This window comes from Desmodus rotundus, chromosome 3 (genome assembly GCF_022682495.2).
Source record: "Desmodus rotundus isolate HL8 chromosome 3, HLdesRot8A.1, whole genome shotgun sequence".
Taxonomy (NCBI): domain Eukaryota; kingdom Metazoa; phylum Chordata; class Mammalia; order Chiroptera; family Phyllostomidae; genus Desmodus; species Desmodus rotundus.
The window spans coordinates 188,019,298-188,032,382 of NC_071389.1; the positions used below are offsets into that span (position 1 = coordinate 188,019,298).

The 13,085-nt window shown below is 44.2% G+C and overlaps 1 protein-coding gene across 2 annotated transcripts in view; it reads right to left on the reverse strand.

Annotated features, from left to right (window-relative positions):
* NT5DC3 (5'-nucleotidase domain containing 3) overlaps nucleotides 1–13,085 on the reverse strand; it is a 41,579-nt gene that overhangs the window by 25,610 nt on the left and 2,884 nt on the right. The window contains exons 2-3 of one of the 2 annotated variants that reach the window (XM_045187021.2): nucleotides 6,664–6,859; nucleotides 1,874–2,058 (exon numbers count right to left, since the gene is read on the reverse strand). In XM_045187021.2, the coding sequence (XP_045042956.1) occupies nucleotides 1,874–2,058; nucleotides 6,664–6,709 (231 nt within the window). In that variant the 5' untranslated portion in view covers nucleotides 6,710–6,859. The remainder of the gene's footprint in view (nucleotides 1–1,873; nucleotides 2,059–6,663; nucleotides 6,860–13,085) is intronic. The other variant, XM_024579522.3, reaches the window with a different exon arrangement.

A 13,085-nucleotide genomic window follows, 5' to 3' on the forward strand; every position in this document is an offset into this window, starting at 1 on the left:
ACTCTGCTGAAATATCACCTTCCTTGATGTTTTTGCAATTCCCTCAGGCAGAGAAAGTTGTCCCAAGCACCCCCCACACATCCCCCCATCTCGGGTCAGAAGTCTGCAGAGGCTCCACCAGGTGGCTTTGTAACTCATCTGCCTGCAGGACTGACTCCCTGACTGGACTGCCGGGTCTCTGAGGGCAGAACCTGGGTCCTTCCTGTCTTCATCCTCCCAGTTTCTGTTATAGGGCTTGGCAGAGAAGAGGCACTTAGTAAGGGTTTAAGCGCTGTGCGAAGGGATGAAGGAAAAGAGATGGGTGGGGAAATCTCTGTGAAGGCAGAATTGTTCAACTCATGGATGACTCTCCCCCAAATCAGAACTGCCTCCCAGAGTAAGCACCAGGGCCTGAGACCGAGACACCAGAAGCACTTCTCGGGATGCTGCAGGGGTCCCCCAAGGGCATGACTCCAGATGAGCTCTGAGGGTGCTTCCCATCCTGGCTCCTGAAAACTCTACTCACACCAGCCTAGAGAAAAGCATGCTAGGCTTTGAGTGGTTCTTTTCTCCTTCCTTATTCTAGGATCTCAACAACACCATGAACCAGAAGACATTCAAATATTCTTTGCAAGAGAACATGATTCCAATCAGTGATGAGGGTAAAACATTGTGTAGTGTAAGCCCTGACATTGATTTTGCTTTTTTGTAATGTGAGTACCTGACTTGAGGCTTGGTTTCCAAGGTGCCCATTTCAAAGAGGCATCCCCTGAGAATCTGGAATAAACACACTGCTAGCCACGAGACTAGGCAAAGGGCCAGGCCACCGCCCCCTACAGTGGCTCCTTTGTTTCAGAGATCATGGTTGATATCAGTCAATGACCATTTGGGCTGCTTACTTGTTTTCTCTTCCCATGCTTTAAAATCCAGTTCTTTGTTTTAAATTCACCAATAAAGAGTGAGCCGAGGACACTGTAGGCCCCCCATCCTCAACCCCAATAAAAGCAGAACCCCAGGCCCCGGAACACACGCTCTCTCGACGTCCACCTTGCTGTGTGGCCCCAGGTGTGCGGTGTAGTTTCTAGGTCTTGTAAATAATAAAGCTGTATCTTTCTGAAGTTCCCTGATGGTTATTACCAAAGGGTGCCTTGCAACTGTAATAAGAACCACAGGGGCTGGTGCAGCCCCAACACTGGCTACTGTAGACACAATGCCTAACATTTGAAGAATTCCTTCTAACCAGAACTCAACAGGCTGCCACTTCCTCAGACTTGGAAAGAAGCTATGTTGCTGCTCTGTGAGAAATGAGAGCACAAACTTGTTTTTGTAGATGAATTTCCACTGATGGATACCTAAAGATTAAAAAAAAACCAACCAACTATCTTCTGGGTACAAAATTTCAGTTATGAAAGATAAGTAAGTCCCAAAACTCTATCACACAGCACGGTACCTACAGCAAACATTGTACTCTATACTGAAAAATTGCCAAAAGGGTAGATCGTATGTGAAGTGTTCCCACCACACACAGACACACAAGTAACAGTAACAACAATAAAGGGGGCAGGAGGAAACTTTGGGAGGTGATGGAGAGTCTGTGGCCTTGATGTGGGTGATGGTTTCACGGGTGGGTACTTATCCCCAGACTCATGGAAGTGTATATGTTAACTATGTACAGCTTTTTACATGTCATCATACCTCAATAAAATGGTTAATTAAAAAAAAAAAAACCTATCTTCCTGGCGGAGTCATTTGGAATGGAACAAAATCTCCTCATCCATTCAGCCACAATTTTCTAAGTGACATCATGTGCCAGGCCTGAGGCCAGGTCAGCTCGCGGCTGCTCTTCAAACGCCTGAGGGGTGGGAGGGGAAGAGGGCAGTCCCCGCGCTCTTACCCGGTGCTCGTTGATCAGAAGGTCCCGAGCGGCGTTGAATATCAGTGTGTGGAGGTGCTTTGAATAAAACACCAAGGTGTAGTCATAATCAAAGCCGTAGATCTCGATGTCCGACAGGCTCATCTCGTTGTTGGAGAAAATGGCATCTGGATTCAGCAAGTTGCTCATAATTGAAGGAACCAATTCTAGAGACAAAGGGACCAAATACATCATACCATGTGATAAATAAGGGTTAGTATGAATTTCCAACACAACGAGCAAACAAAAGTGCAAGAGCAATCTGCTTCGCCTGGAACACACAATCCTGAGTGGAAGAAGCCAGTCACGATGCACCGCGTGTACGATCCCCTCCGCACGGCATGTCTAGAACAGGCAAAGCCACACAGACAGAAAGGAGAGTAGCGTTTGCCTAGGACCGTGGGGTCGGGAGAAGTAGAGGTTCTGGTGAGGGTACAGAATTTCTTTTCGGGATGACGAAAATGTTCTAAAATTGATTACGGGGGCGGTTGAAGAGTTGTGAATACACTAGGAAACCTGAGTAGGAGATGTTAAGTGGGTGATTTGTAGGGTATGTAAATAACATCTTGATAAAACTGTTCTTGAAACAGAATATTAGCTTTAACATCACAGAAAGATTTGTTTTGTTTATAAAACAATACAGGTCGGTTACAGATTTTAGAAAATAAACAGATCATTGAATTCAAGTATCACAACTGTCATGTCATCACCCAGAAAAACAACGGCGAGTATTTCACGTGTTTGTTGCCAAGACTGCTCTCAGCTGGCACAGCCGACATCGCCCTATGTACACGGTTTCACAGGGGGGCGGCGACTGGGAAGAACCTCACCATGAGACATTTTGTGACAGGAACACAAACCATCCTCTTTTGCTAAAAGGACATGTAATGACATTCTTTCACCTTTTATGAGGCTGGTGCACCAGAGTTTACTTGGAACAGCTCACAAGCAGACGAACGCGGAAGGCGGGCGTCTTTCTGGAGCTGGGTTCGAAACCACCACGCGGCACACAGACGCTGGACTGCCCACATGGTACTGCTAAGTGGGACCGTCTGTATTCCCCACCATTCTTTCCGTTACCGAAGACCACCTCCTGGCTCCACCAGAACAGCTAATGCTGACTAGGCCCTTACCACGTACTACATGCCGTCACAAGCACCCGTATTATTACCTCACGTCATCCTTACGGGGCAAGTACTCTATCCCATTTATATATGAGGACACTAGAGTCACACAGAAATGATATAATCTGCTGAAGGACACACACCAACTAAATGGCAGAGCTGGGCTTTGAACCCAGGAAGTTTAGCTCTGGAATCTATGCTCTTGGCTCCCTTCCCCAGGATTATGGGAATCAACAAACATTGGAGAACGGTGCATTGTTTTTTTCAAAAATAAATGGATTCAGTCCTTCAAACTTCAGTGCTTTAGAGTCGACGGTGCTTCCCCTCTCCCTTCAACTCACTTCCTTCAGACTAGGAATGGCCCACGCTATCCACTTGTGTTCCAAGGGCCACCGGAAATACTCACAAGGTACCAATCTAGCAGGGTGACAGCTCCAATCAGGGGCCGGTCCCAGGTGCAACTCTGAGCGTTTCAGAAGGTCCCTTAAGCTTCGGGGCTTGGAGCCCTTTGAAAACCTAACACGCCCTGGCTGGTGTGGTTCAGTGGTCAGAGCACCGCCCCTAAACTAGAGGTTGCAGGTGTGTACGATGCCCGCTCTGTGGGTGTGTATAACCCCGGTCTGCGCGTGTGTACAGGAGAAAACCAATTGATGCTTCTCTCTTGCATCAATGTTTTTCTCTCTCCCCTCCTCTCGCTCTCAAAGCAATGAAAAAATGTCCTTGGATGGGGATAAAAAAAATAATTAAAAAAAAAAAAGAAAAAAAACTAACAGAAGCTCTAGGATCCTTTCCCCAGAAAAATAGAGATTTTGCAGAAAATTTCAGGGAGATTGACCCCTGAACCTCATTACCCTAAGCTGGAACCAAGCCTTTACATCCCCTCACGGAACTCCCAGGCCAGTGAAGGCGGAGGCACGAATGAGTGAATGAATGGGCGAGTGAATTTCCCATTGACAGCCTAGATACGGCCGACTCTACTGAAAACCCAAACAGTCAAGATTCACTGATTCCATTTCTTCACTGATTTTGACAAAGAAACTAATGAGACAATAACCCTGCCTTCTTTTTCTTTTGCAAATAAAACCAAACTGAGGAAGGAAACAACAACATTTTAAGAAATCTGAAGGCAGACAGTCGACGAGAACTAGCCCTGAGGAAGGGAGAAGCCGCTAGTCCCAAGCTCTCGGGCACCTAACATGCAAGACCCCTGGCCTGACAAAATCAACGGGCCGTCACGGCAGATGCCGTTCTCGAGCGCTACCACGCGATGAAGTACACGAGGCGGGATCACTTACAGAGTGCCTAAAAGCTCTTCCACAGATAAGCTTTCCAAGGGAAGTTCTAGTAGCCTGTTTAAATAAGAAGTTTATATTTAGAAATGGCATTGGCAGTGAAGTCTGTCTCCCCTTCTACCACCTGAGGAGAGTATGTGAGGCTCTCAAAGAAACACTCCCGTGATGGAAAATTGCTAAGAGCCAGCACATCTCCGAAAGCTGCCCGGGAACGCACCCCCGCCGGACGGCAAGCCCGAGGGGTATCAATCACATGCACATGGTCACCGGGACACTGGGACGTCTGTCATCACTCAACATAAACAGAAGACTATCAGAAGCTTAACAGGGATCGCGGCATGCCCTGCAACCACTTCAAAAAAGTGCTAAGAATAAAACAAATACTTACAAGGCAAAAGAAAAGAATGGCAACCACTCACAAAGAGAGTGAGGAGACTAAACTGTAGACTTTAAAATATAAACGGAAGGGCCCTTACCTAGTCAGTTACATACTTCCCCAAAGCGGAAAAAGAGTGGGTATGAATTTACAAAGTGAGTTCCTTTTGCGCCAAATGGATGATGACGGCAAACAAATGGCACAAAGAAGCAGAGAGACGGCTCTGTTGCTCTGGCCCGAGCCTGGTCTCAACGCAGCCACCCTGAGCTGCAAGCCGAGTGAGTGCCTTTCAGGGGCAGTGTGGCAGATGGAACACCCCCTGGCACATTCGGTAGCTTCTGGTCTTTCATCGGCTAATCCCATGGAGCACTGGCAAAGGTGGTGAGCAACCTCTAGCAAAACATGTACATTGGCGGGGGGGGGGGGGGGGTTGTTTACTCAGTTTTATTGTGGTAAAATACACACAACATAAAAATTATCATCTTAACCACTCTTAAGTATACGGTTCAGATATTAAGTTTGTTCATGTCGCGGTGTGACCATCGGCACATCTGTCTCTCCAGAACTCTTTTCATCCCGCAGAACTGGAACTCCGTACCCACTGAACTGCAACTCCCCCCCCACCCCAGCCACCCCCAGCCCCTGATACCCACCACTCTACTCTCTGGCCATGAGCTTCACTGGTCCAGGCGCCTCATAAAGGGGCAATCATATCGCATCTTTTTGTTTCTGGCTTATTTTACTTAGCATAACCTTTTCAAGGCTAATCCGTATCGTAGCATGTGTCAGAATTTCTTTCCTTTTGCAGGCTGAATAACACGCCACTGTAGGTAGAGACCATGTTTCGTTTGGGACAACATCCATCAGGGACACTGGGTCACCATGAATGATGCTGCTAAGCATGTGGGTATGCAGGCATCTCTTGGAGCCGCTGCTTTCTATTCTTTAGAGTATGTACCCATAAGTGGAATTGCTGGATCATATAGTAATCTTATTTTTCGTTATCTGAAGGACCACCATACTGTTCCATAGCCCCTGTACCGTTCTCTGATTTGATTTTTTAAGACCACCACAAAAGAATTTCTTCCTTGACTAAATTTTATCTTTGCTGACAGAGAATATGAACAAAGTCATAACTTAAGTACAGAAGTAAGACATTTCCCACCTAGTCAAGGAAACATTTTAAACTGTGTAAAGATCTAAGTCTGGAAAATACAACTCTTGCCAAGTACTTCGTGCCCTTCGATGTTCAGAAATGCTAAGTGACTCTCATAGCACTGGAAGGCTCTAAAGCTTTACCGGATACATTAGCTGCTCTCAGCATCATCCCCAGCATGAGACAGGAGGGGTGAAAGGGACGGATCTGACAAGGCGAGGTCTTCCAGGCCAGGCCGCCTTTGATAAGCAATGGTTGCGGGCACTGCTCGTCTGCGCTCACCCCACGTGGCTGCGTGATCTCCCGCTATCATGTCATCTCCCACTATCGTTCGTCACTCATCCTGGCACAGGCAGAGGATTGCAATCCTCCCTCCACTCCTCACACCGGCTCTGGCCAGCTCTGGCCAAAAGATTGTGGGCAGAAGTGTCACTTCCAGAGCACAGCACACTCCCTTCTACTGGGCTGATCACGAAACACATGCTACAGAGACACCACACGCTGGAAGAAGCCAGGAAGCCTAAGCCACCACCTGGAGGGCGACTGCCCTGGAGAACTGCCTGAGACCCCACAGACTTTGCATGAGTGAGAAGTAAACTTTGGTTACAGCTGTCTGCAGTCACCCACTGAGATTTGGGTGTTGCTTGTCACCTCAGCAAAACCTAGCCTAACTGAATGATATGCCTTCTCCTCCTCAAATGTGCTGAATTTCTCTGGGAAACTGTCCCTCCCCAACATTCAGACTTCCTGGTCGCAGTGAGGTTCCTGACTCCAGAAGAGCATGTGGCCAGGCCTGGCCAAGCAGAGTCCCTGATTCCCCTCACCAACACTGACTGGGGAAGGCAGAGGACCCCTCCAGCCAACCATCATTGCACTCTCCCTGCAGCCGAAGTACACCAATGAGTCCAATCAGGAACGTTTCTGGACTTGTAGGGGAATTGCAAGGAACAGGCACTCTTCTTCCAAACTTGGACCTAAGAGAATGGGAATCTGGAGATGTGAGGGGCCACTACCAGGAACCTGAAAAAGAGGCCAAAAGGAAGAGAGCAAGGTCAAGGGAAAGAAGCAACCCAGCGACATCATCTGAACTTGGATCAAGCCGTGCTTCAAGCTAGTACTACCTCTGGATTTTTGAATTACACAAGCCCATATAATTTCTTCCTTTATTTTGTATTTTTTTGTTTAAATTCAGTTTGAGTTGAGCTTTCTATTGCTTTCAACCGAAGGAGTCCCAAGTAAAAGTTCACTTCAAGGACATGCAGCCACTCAAAGTTCTTATAGTCTATAAATTTTAAGTTTTTAACCTGGTACCAAAGGCATTCCCCATTTATACTTCAATCCATCTTTCCAATCTTAAATTTTCTTTCGTGTGCCCCTTTTCAAGATGGGCAATCTCTTCCTCTGTGCGCTATAGAATATACCATAGTTCAGCTCTGACTTGGGTTAAACTCACCTGGAATATCCTATCTCTTGGTCTCACAAAGTAAACACTTAGCTCTAAGGAAAGAATGTGAAATAAGATTTTCCTTCACACTATATTGCAAAACAAATACCATGTGCATCAAACAGTTAAATTTTTTAAATATTTAAAAGGTTAAAAAATATATAGATTACTATGTAGTTCATCTCTGCATAGAACATAACTTCCAAATGTAAAAGCAATAGAATAAATCATCAGAGAAAAATATCGACAGATTTACAACATAATATCTGAAACATCTGTATATCCAAAAATATCAAAAACAATTTGGGGTGAAGGGGTCTATTAGACAAAAAATTAAAAGACAAACAGCAAAGGCCTAATATCCTTAATATTAAAAAATCCATACCAATCTGTTAACAAGGACGAGACTCCAACAAGTGCAAAGATAAAGGATATAAATCTTACAAGACAGGAAATTAAATGACTAACAAACACAACTATTCAAACATTCTATTGATTAAAAAGCAAACTAAAACAGCTAGCAGTTGCTCTCCCCTAAGGCAGAAGTGTAAGTGGTATTAGTGTCCTTATTCCATTCCCCTTTTTTTCCTAATAAGCATGTGTTGCTTGTCTAAGAGATAAAAGCTAGATGCCATTTTCCTCCTGTCAAATTGCAGTGGTGTTTTGGTTGCTATTATTGTTATTTGTATATGCTGTTTTGTGGTGGTTTCTATTCTTGTTTTCTTTTTAGTGACAGAACATAAAGTTGGTGTTGGGAGTGGGCAGCCTCACTCCTTCTGCTTAAGAGAGTAAGTTAGTCTGAGCTTTCTGGAAAGCAGGCTGGAAATAACTACCAGGAGTCTTTAAAAAATATTCATACACTTTTAAAAATATTCATACAGATTCTCCTTCTAAGAATCGATGCTAAGGAAATACTCAAAGATGTGAATAAAGATTTATATACAAAGATCTGGCTACAGTGATTATTAATAAAGCAAAACCTGGGAGAAAGGCCCAAACATACATCTCAGATATCTGAACTTGGGAAGAAAACGTGCTTACAAGAATATGATCAAATAGAAAAGCTGAAATGCATAGGAAAACCCTTGAAGTTTAAGTTTTTATTTTTTAGTAAGGCAAACTACAATCCCAGAGACATTAAGGCGACATTTTTTTCATTAATTAAATTTAATTAAGTAAAGATTACTGTATTTTTCAGACTATAAAACACACCGGACCATAAGACGCACCTAGGTTTTAGAGGAAAATAGGGAAAAAATTTTGAAGCAAAAAATGTGGTCCTGCTCCTGCCTCCTGTGACCCCGCTCCACCGCCACCTCCGCCCCAGCGAGCCAGGTAAGCTACATTCGGACTATAAGACATACCCCATTTTCCTCCCAAATTTGGGGGGTGCATTTTATAGTCCAAAAATATGTTAATTAGTTAATTAGACTTTTTCCTTCGCTATGTGCCCCAGACTTCAAACTGGTCTCCCAGGAAAAAAAGATATACAAATCTGAAGAAAAGAAAGGGAAAGGGAAGAAAAAGGGAGAAAGAAACAACTTTTTTCCTAGAGTACAGGAAACAGGAAAGCCCTCCGTTTCCCCCATAAAGTACCACCAAGCCTCCGCGAATCCCCCCAGGGCTCAGTGCACCAACCAGTGACCTGGTGGCTAATAGCCCCGTGCACCTGCTGTGTGTCAGGGACCGTGCAAAGCAATGCACATGGGCATCACTTAACATCCCCACTTCACAGAGGACGAAAATAAAGATGAGACACAATTAACAGGACAAGGTCACACTTCTTTGTAATATTTTTCTATGTTCCCATATCAACAAAAGTTACAGCCGATTTAAACGATTTGAGTTTTTCCCTCATTTGACCAAATCTCAATGTCTGATTGTACTTCATCATATCCATATTTTATGTGTACTCATAAATATTCAAAATATTTTATGAATTAATTCCTATTTACTAAAGACGGCTTCAAATTCCCTTTTAAAAGTCCACATGCACATTGAAAACAAGGTTTCAAAATTTCTCTTAAAACTATACAGATTGAAAATATATGAAAAGAGCATAGGAACTTTAGTCCCCAAGGGGAGTCTGTATATACATTCCCCTGAGTGTCTCTGTAGCAAGTGAACTCAAGGTTCTCCATCCAAACTTTAAACCCTTAAACTTCTCATCTGTCATTGCCAAGAAGACAAGCCCACTTGAGGTTATTTTCCCTTAGCAAACTTCACATTACAACTTCCTTCTGTCAAGGAAGGCTTGGGCAAAGGCCAGACAGTTTTGCTACCGACACTTGCCTGAAAAATGTGAATTTGCTCTGATGCAATTGATATGTTATAGTGTGACTATAACGCAAATTTCACATTTATGTTTAGAATGTTGTTTCCTGCCAACCAATGTCATTTGATATGACTGTGTCCATTTAACATCCTTTCTGTTAATAATTAGTTACGTGCAGTAAGGGAAATCAAAGTAGAAACAATGACTTGAGATACAAACAATGCATAAGAGTGTGCTACTATGAGACCTTAGAGATTGAAATACAACTGTTCTTGGCCAGACACTGTTTCCTCCCGGGTCTCCAATAACCACTCCGTTGCAAACCACCTTTACATCTGCAATGGTCCAGGGATGGGTGTCAGGACATCCAAGGTGTCCTCTTCACTATGACAGTGAACATCTACGGAGCGATCTGTCCAGCACACCCCAACCCTCAGTTAAGAAGTAACCCTTCCCCACCTCTAAAAACACAAATTCTGGGCTCTCCTGGGACGCTGCCCTGCCCCTCCATCCCCAGTTGTAGACCACATGGCTCATGCTGTACCATTCCTGGGGTCCCACCTCCTAGGAACTGCCTTAGCACAGGCTAAACCAGAGCCCATCCCTTACTTCTGTGTCTGTCTCTCCTTTATTAGTTTTTGGAGGGAGCAATAACGTACAATGGATCACACACAGTGTAGTTAAGTGTGATACGGTCTGACATATGTGTACACTGGCGAAGCCATCATCCCCAGAAAGATAACGAGCATATCTAGTACACCCAAACATTTCCTTGCACCCCTCTAAACTCTACTCCTCCCTCTCTCCTGCACCCCTGCCCATCCCCAGGCAACTGCTGTTCACTTGATCAGATTCCTTTGCATTTTCTAGGATTCTGTATCAATGAAATCATACAACATGTAGTATTTTGTAAATTGGTTTCCCCACTTATTCAACTCTCAGGAATTTTTTCAATAAGCTTACTTACTGCACACCTACTATGTGCCAGACACTATATGGGGCACTGTGCAGGGATTATAAATAAAAGTAAGAGTGAAGCACAAAATTCAGTGAGCAACGTAACAGGCAGTGAAAGAGACCAAGAGAGGGACTCTGCGGAAGGAGATTAGAGGAACTTAACACAGAGCTGGGCATGCCACACACACACACACACCCCCGCCCCCCACAACGTGCCCCCAGGGAGGCGGCAGTTCACAAGCCATTTTTATTGCACTTATCTACAAAGAAGCTTCCCTTTCCTTCACTAGTTTAGATATTTTACATCATCTCCAGGGGAAATCAATCCATGACAAATAAAATTACTCATCTGAATAATTAATAGTGTCTGACATTTATACTGCTCCCACCAAAAGTTAAAATTATATCTCTTATTACTCTGTAAGTAATATCTGTAATTCTGACTGCTCCACAGAAATCCATCATGCTTCCCAGAGCTCCACAAACCAAACTATATGCAACTACATTTGAAATAAAATTATATATAGCAATTAATGGCTTAATGACAACCTCATCTTAATATCCGTCACTTAATTTAAAAAGAAAACAAACTTAACTACTGAAAAGAAAGAGAAGAACTTCTAAGAAAAAGAAAAGTAAGTCATCTCAAAAGATCAAACAGTAGGCAAACTATGGAGAATTTTTCATCACAGTATAGAGGACACGGAAAAGGAATGAATTCAGTGTCTTCCCTGTGCCACGCACTGGGCATTTCTCATTCCTTATCTCAAGTGACGTCCCCAGAATTCCATGGGGTAAACACTGTTATCCCTAAGTCCCAGATGAGAAAATGAGGCTCAGGAGTTAAGTAACTGGTCCAGGTTGCACAGTTATCAAACAAACTGTAAGCTGAATACCTGGCATAGCACTTGGCACATAGTAGGTACTTCATAAATGTCAGTGCCTTCTGCTTTTCTCTACTTATCCATTCAAGTAATATTTTTCCTAGACCAGCATAATCCAGGACCCCCCACCCCCAACTCTTTCAAGGGATCTGAGGTCAGAACTGTTTTAATAATAATACCGAAGACATCCACATTGTAATCCCTGGAACCTGTGACTGCAAAGGGGAAGCTAAGATTGCAGATGAATTATAGCTGCTTATCAGCTGACTTTAAAATGCAGAATCTGCTGGATTATCCAGGTGGGTTCACAGTAACCACAAGCATCCTGAGGTGTGGAAAAGGAAGTCAGGAGAGCAGAAAGACCAACCGGCCATTGCTGGCTCTGCAAGTGGAAGGGGCCATAAACCAAGGACCATGGGAAACCTCTGGAAAGGCCAGGAAACATTCCCCAGCAGACCACCCGGAAAGGACACGCACAGCCCTGCCAACACCCTGATTTTCGCCCAGTGAGGCCCCTTCCAGACAGCTGACCCCCGAACAATCAGATAACAGGTTTGTGTTGTTTTAACTCACTACACTTGTGGTCATTTGTTATAGGAGCAATAAGAATTTCATACAGAGATGGTTGGCCTTTTTCACTCTTGTTCTCACCCATGTACAGCGGAGTGTTCCAGAGGCTGTATGATGTCTGATTCTGCAACAGAATGACGTGGAATCAGACGCAAGAAGCTAGCAGTCTTCCATTAATCCGGGCACCACAGAAATTTGCAAAAATGTAAAAGCTGTTCTGACGTTCTTACAAAAAGTTTAGAAGGTTAGGCATTCTTCTGAAGTTCTTTTACTTTGGAAAATAGTCACTCTTCATCTCGGGCTCTGAGACGACTTTAAAGGGGGAAGCCCACCCAGCTCTCCAAGTGTAGGGCTGGCACAGAAGGAATGCATCCACTGTGGACAAAACGGGCCAACTAATCACTAATCAGAATACAGGGGAGGCCAGGGATTAAGCTCAAAGATGCACACCGCGAGCAGCGTAACAGGAAATACCAGACCACAGGCAAATACATCCATCCCTCTACATTATCCCACAGTGATTTCCTAGAATCCATCATCTTAGGACAAGATTCCTCAGTCTTGGCACAACTGACGTTTGGGGCTGGTAATCTTTGCTGTGGGTGGCTGTGCTGGGTTGTGCATCGTAGGGTGTTTAGCAGCACCCCCGGCCTCCACCCTCTGGGGCCAGCTGTCCCCCTTCCCCCCCAAAAGGTCCCCAAACGTTGTCAAATGTACCCTGAGGGAGCAAAATGCATGCCCCCTTCCCAACTCTGGTTGAGAACCACAGCGCTACAGGAAATTTTTGTGAGAGGTTATAAACCAATATTTCTTTTCCTAAAAATACAAAGAACATTTTCTTTGAGCTGAATTTGATACAGAATACAGAAATACTACAGTTCCAAAAATCTCAAAAAAAAACCCTCACATGTAAAAAGTTAACAGGGTTTATAGAAACATGCCATTTTTCCGTAAATCTAAAACTGATCTAAAAAATAAAGCTTGTAAAAAATACTTTTTAAAAATGAAAATGGAAATAAAAAGGATGGGAGAGAAAGAGCAAAAACCCTCTGTTCCCTGAGCAGCTTCACTCTGGGAGCCCCTTCGAAGGGAAGGTACCCGGACACATTGTTTGGA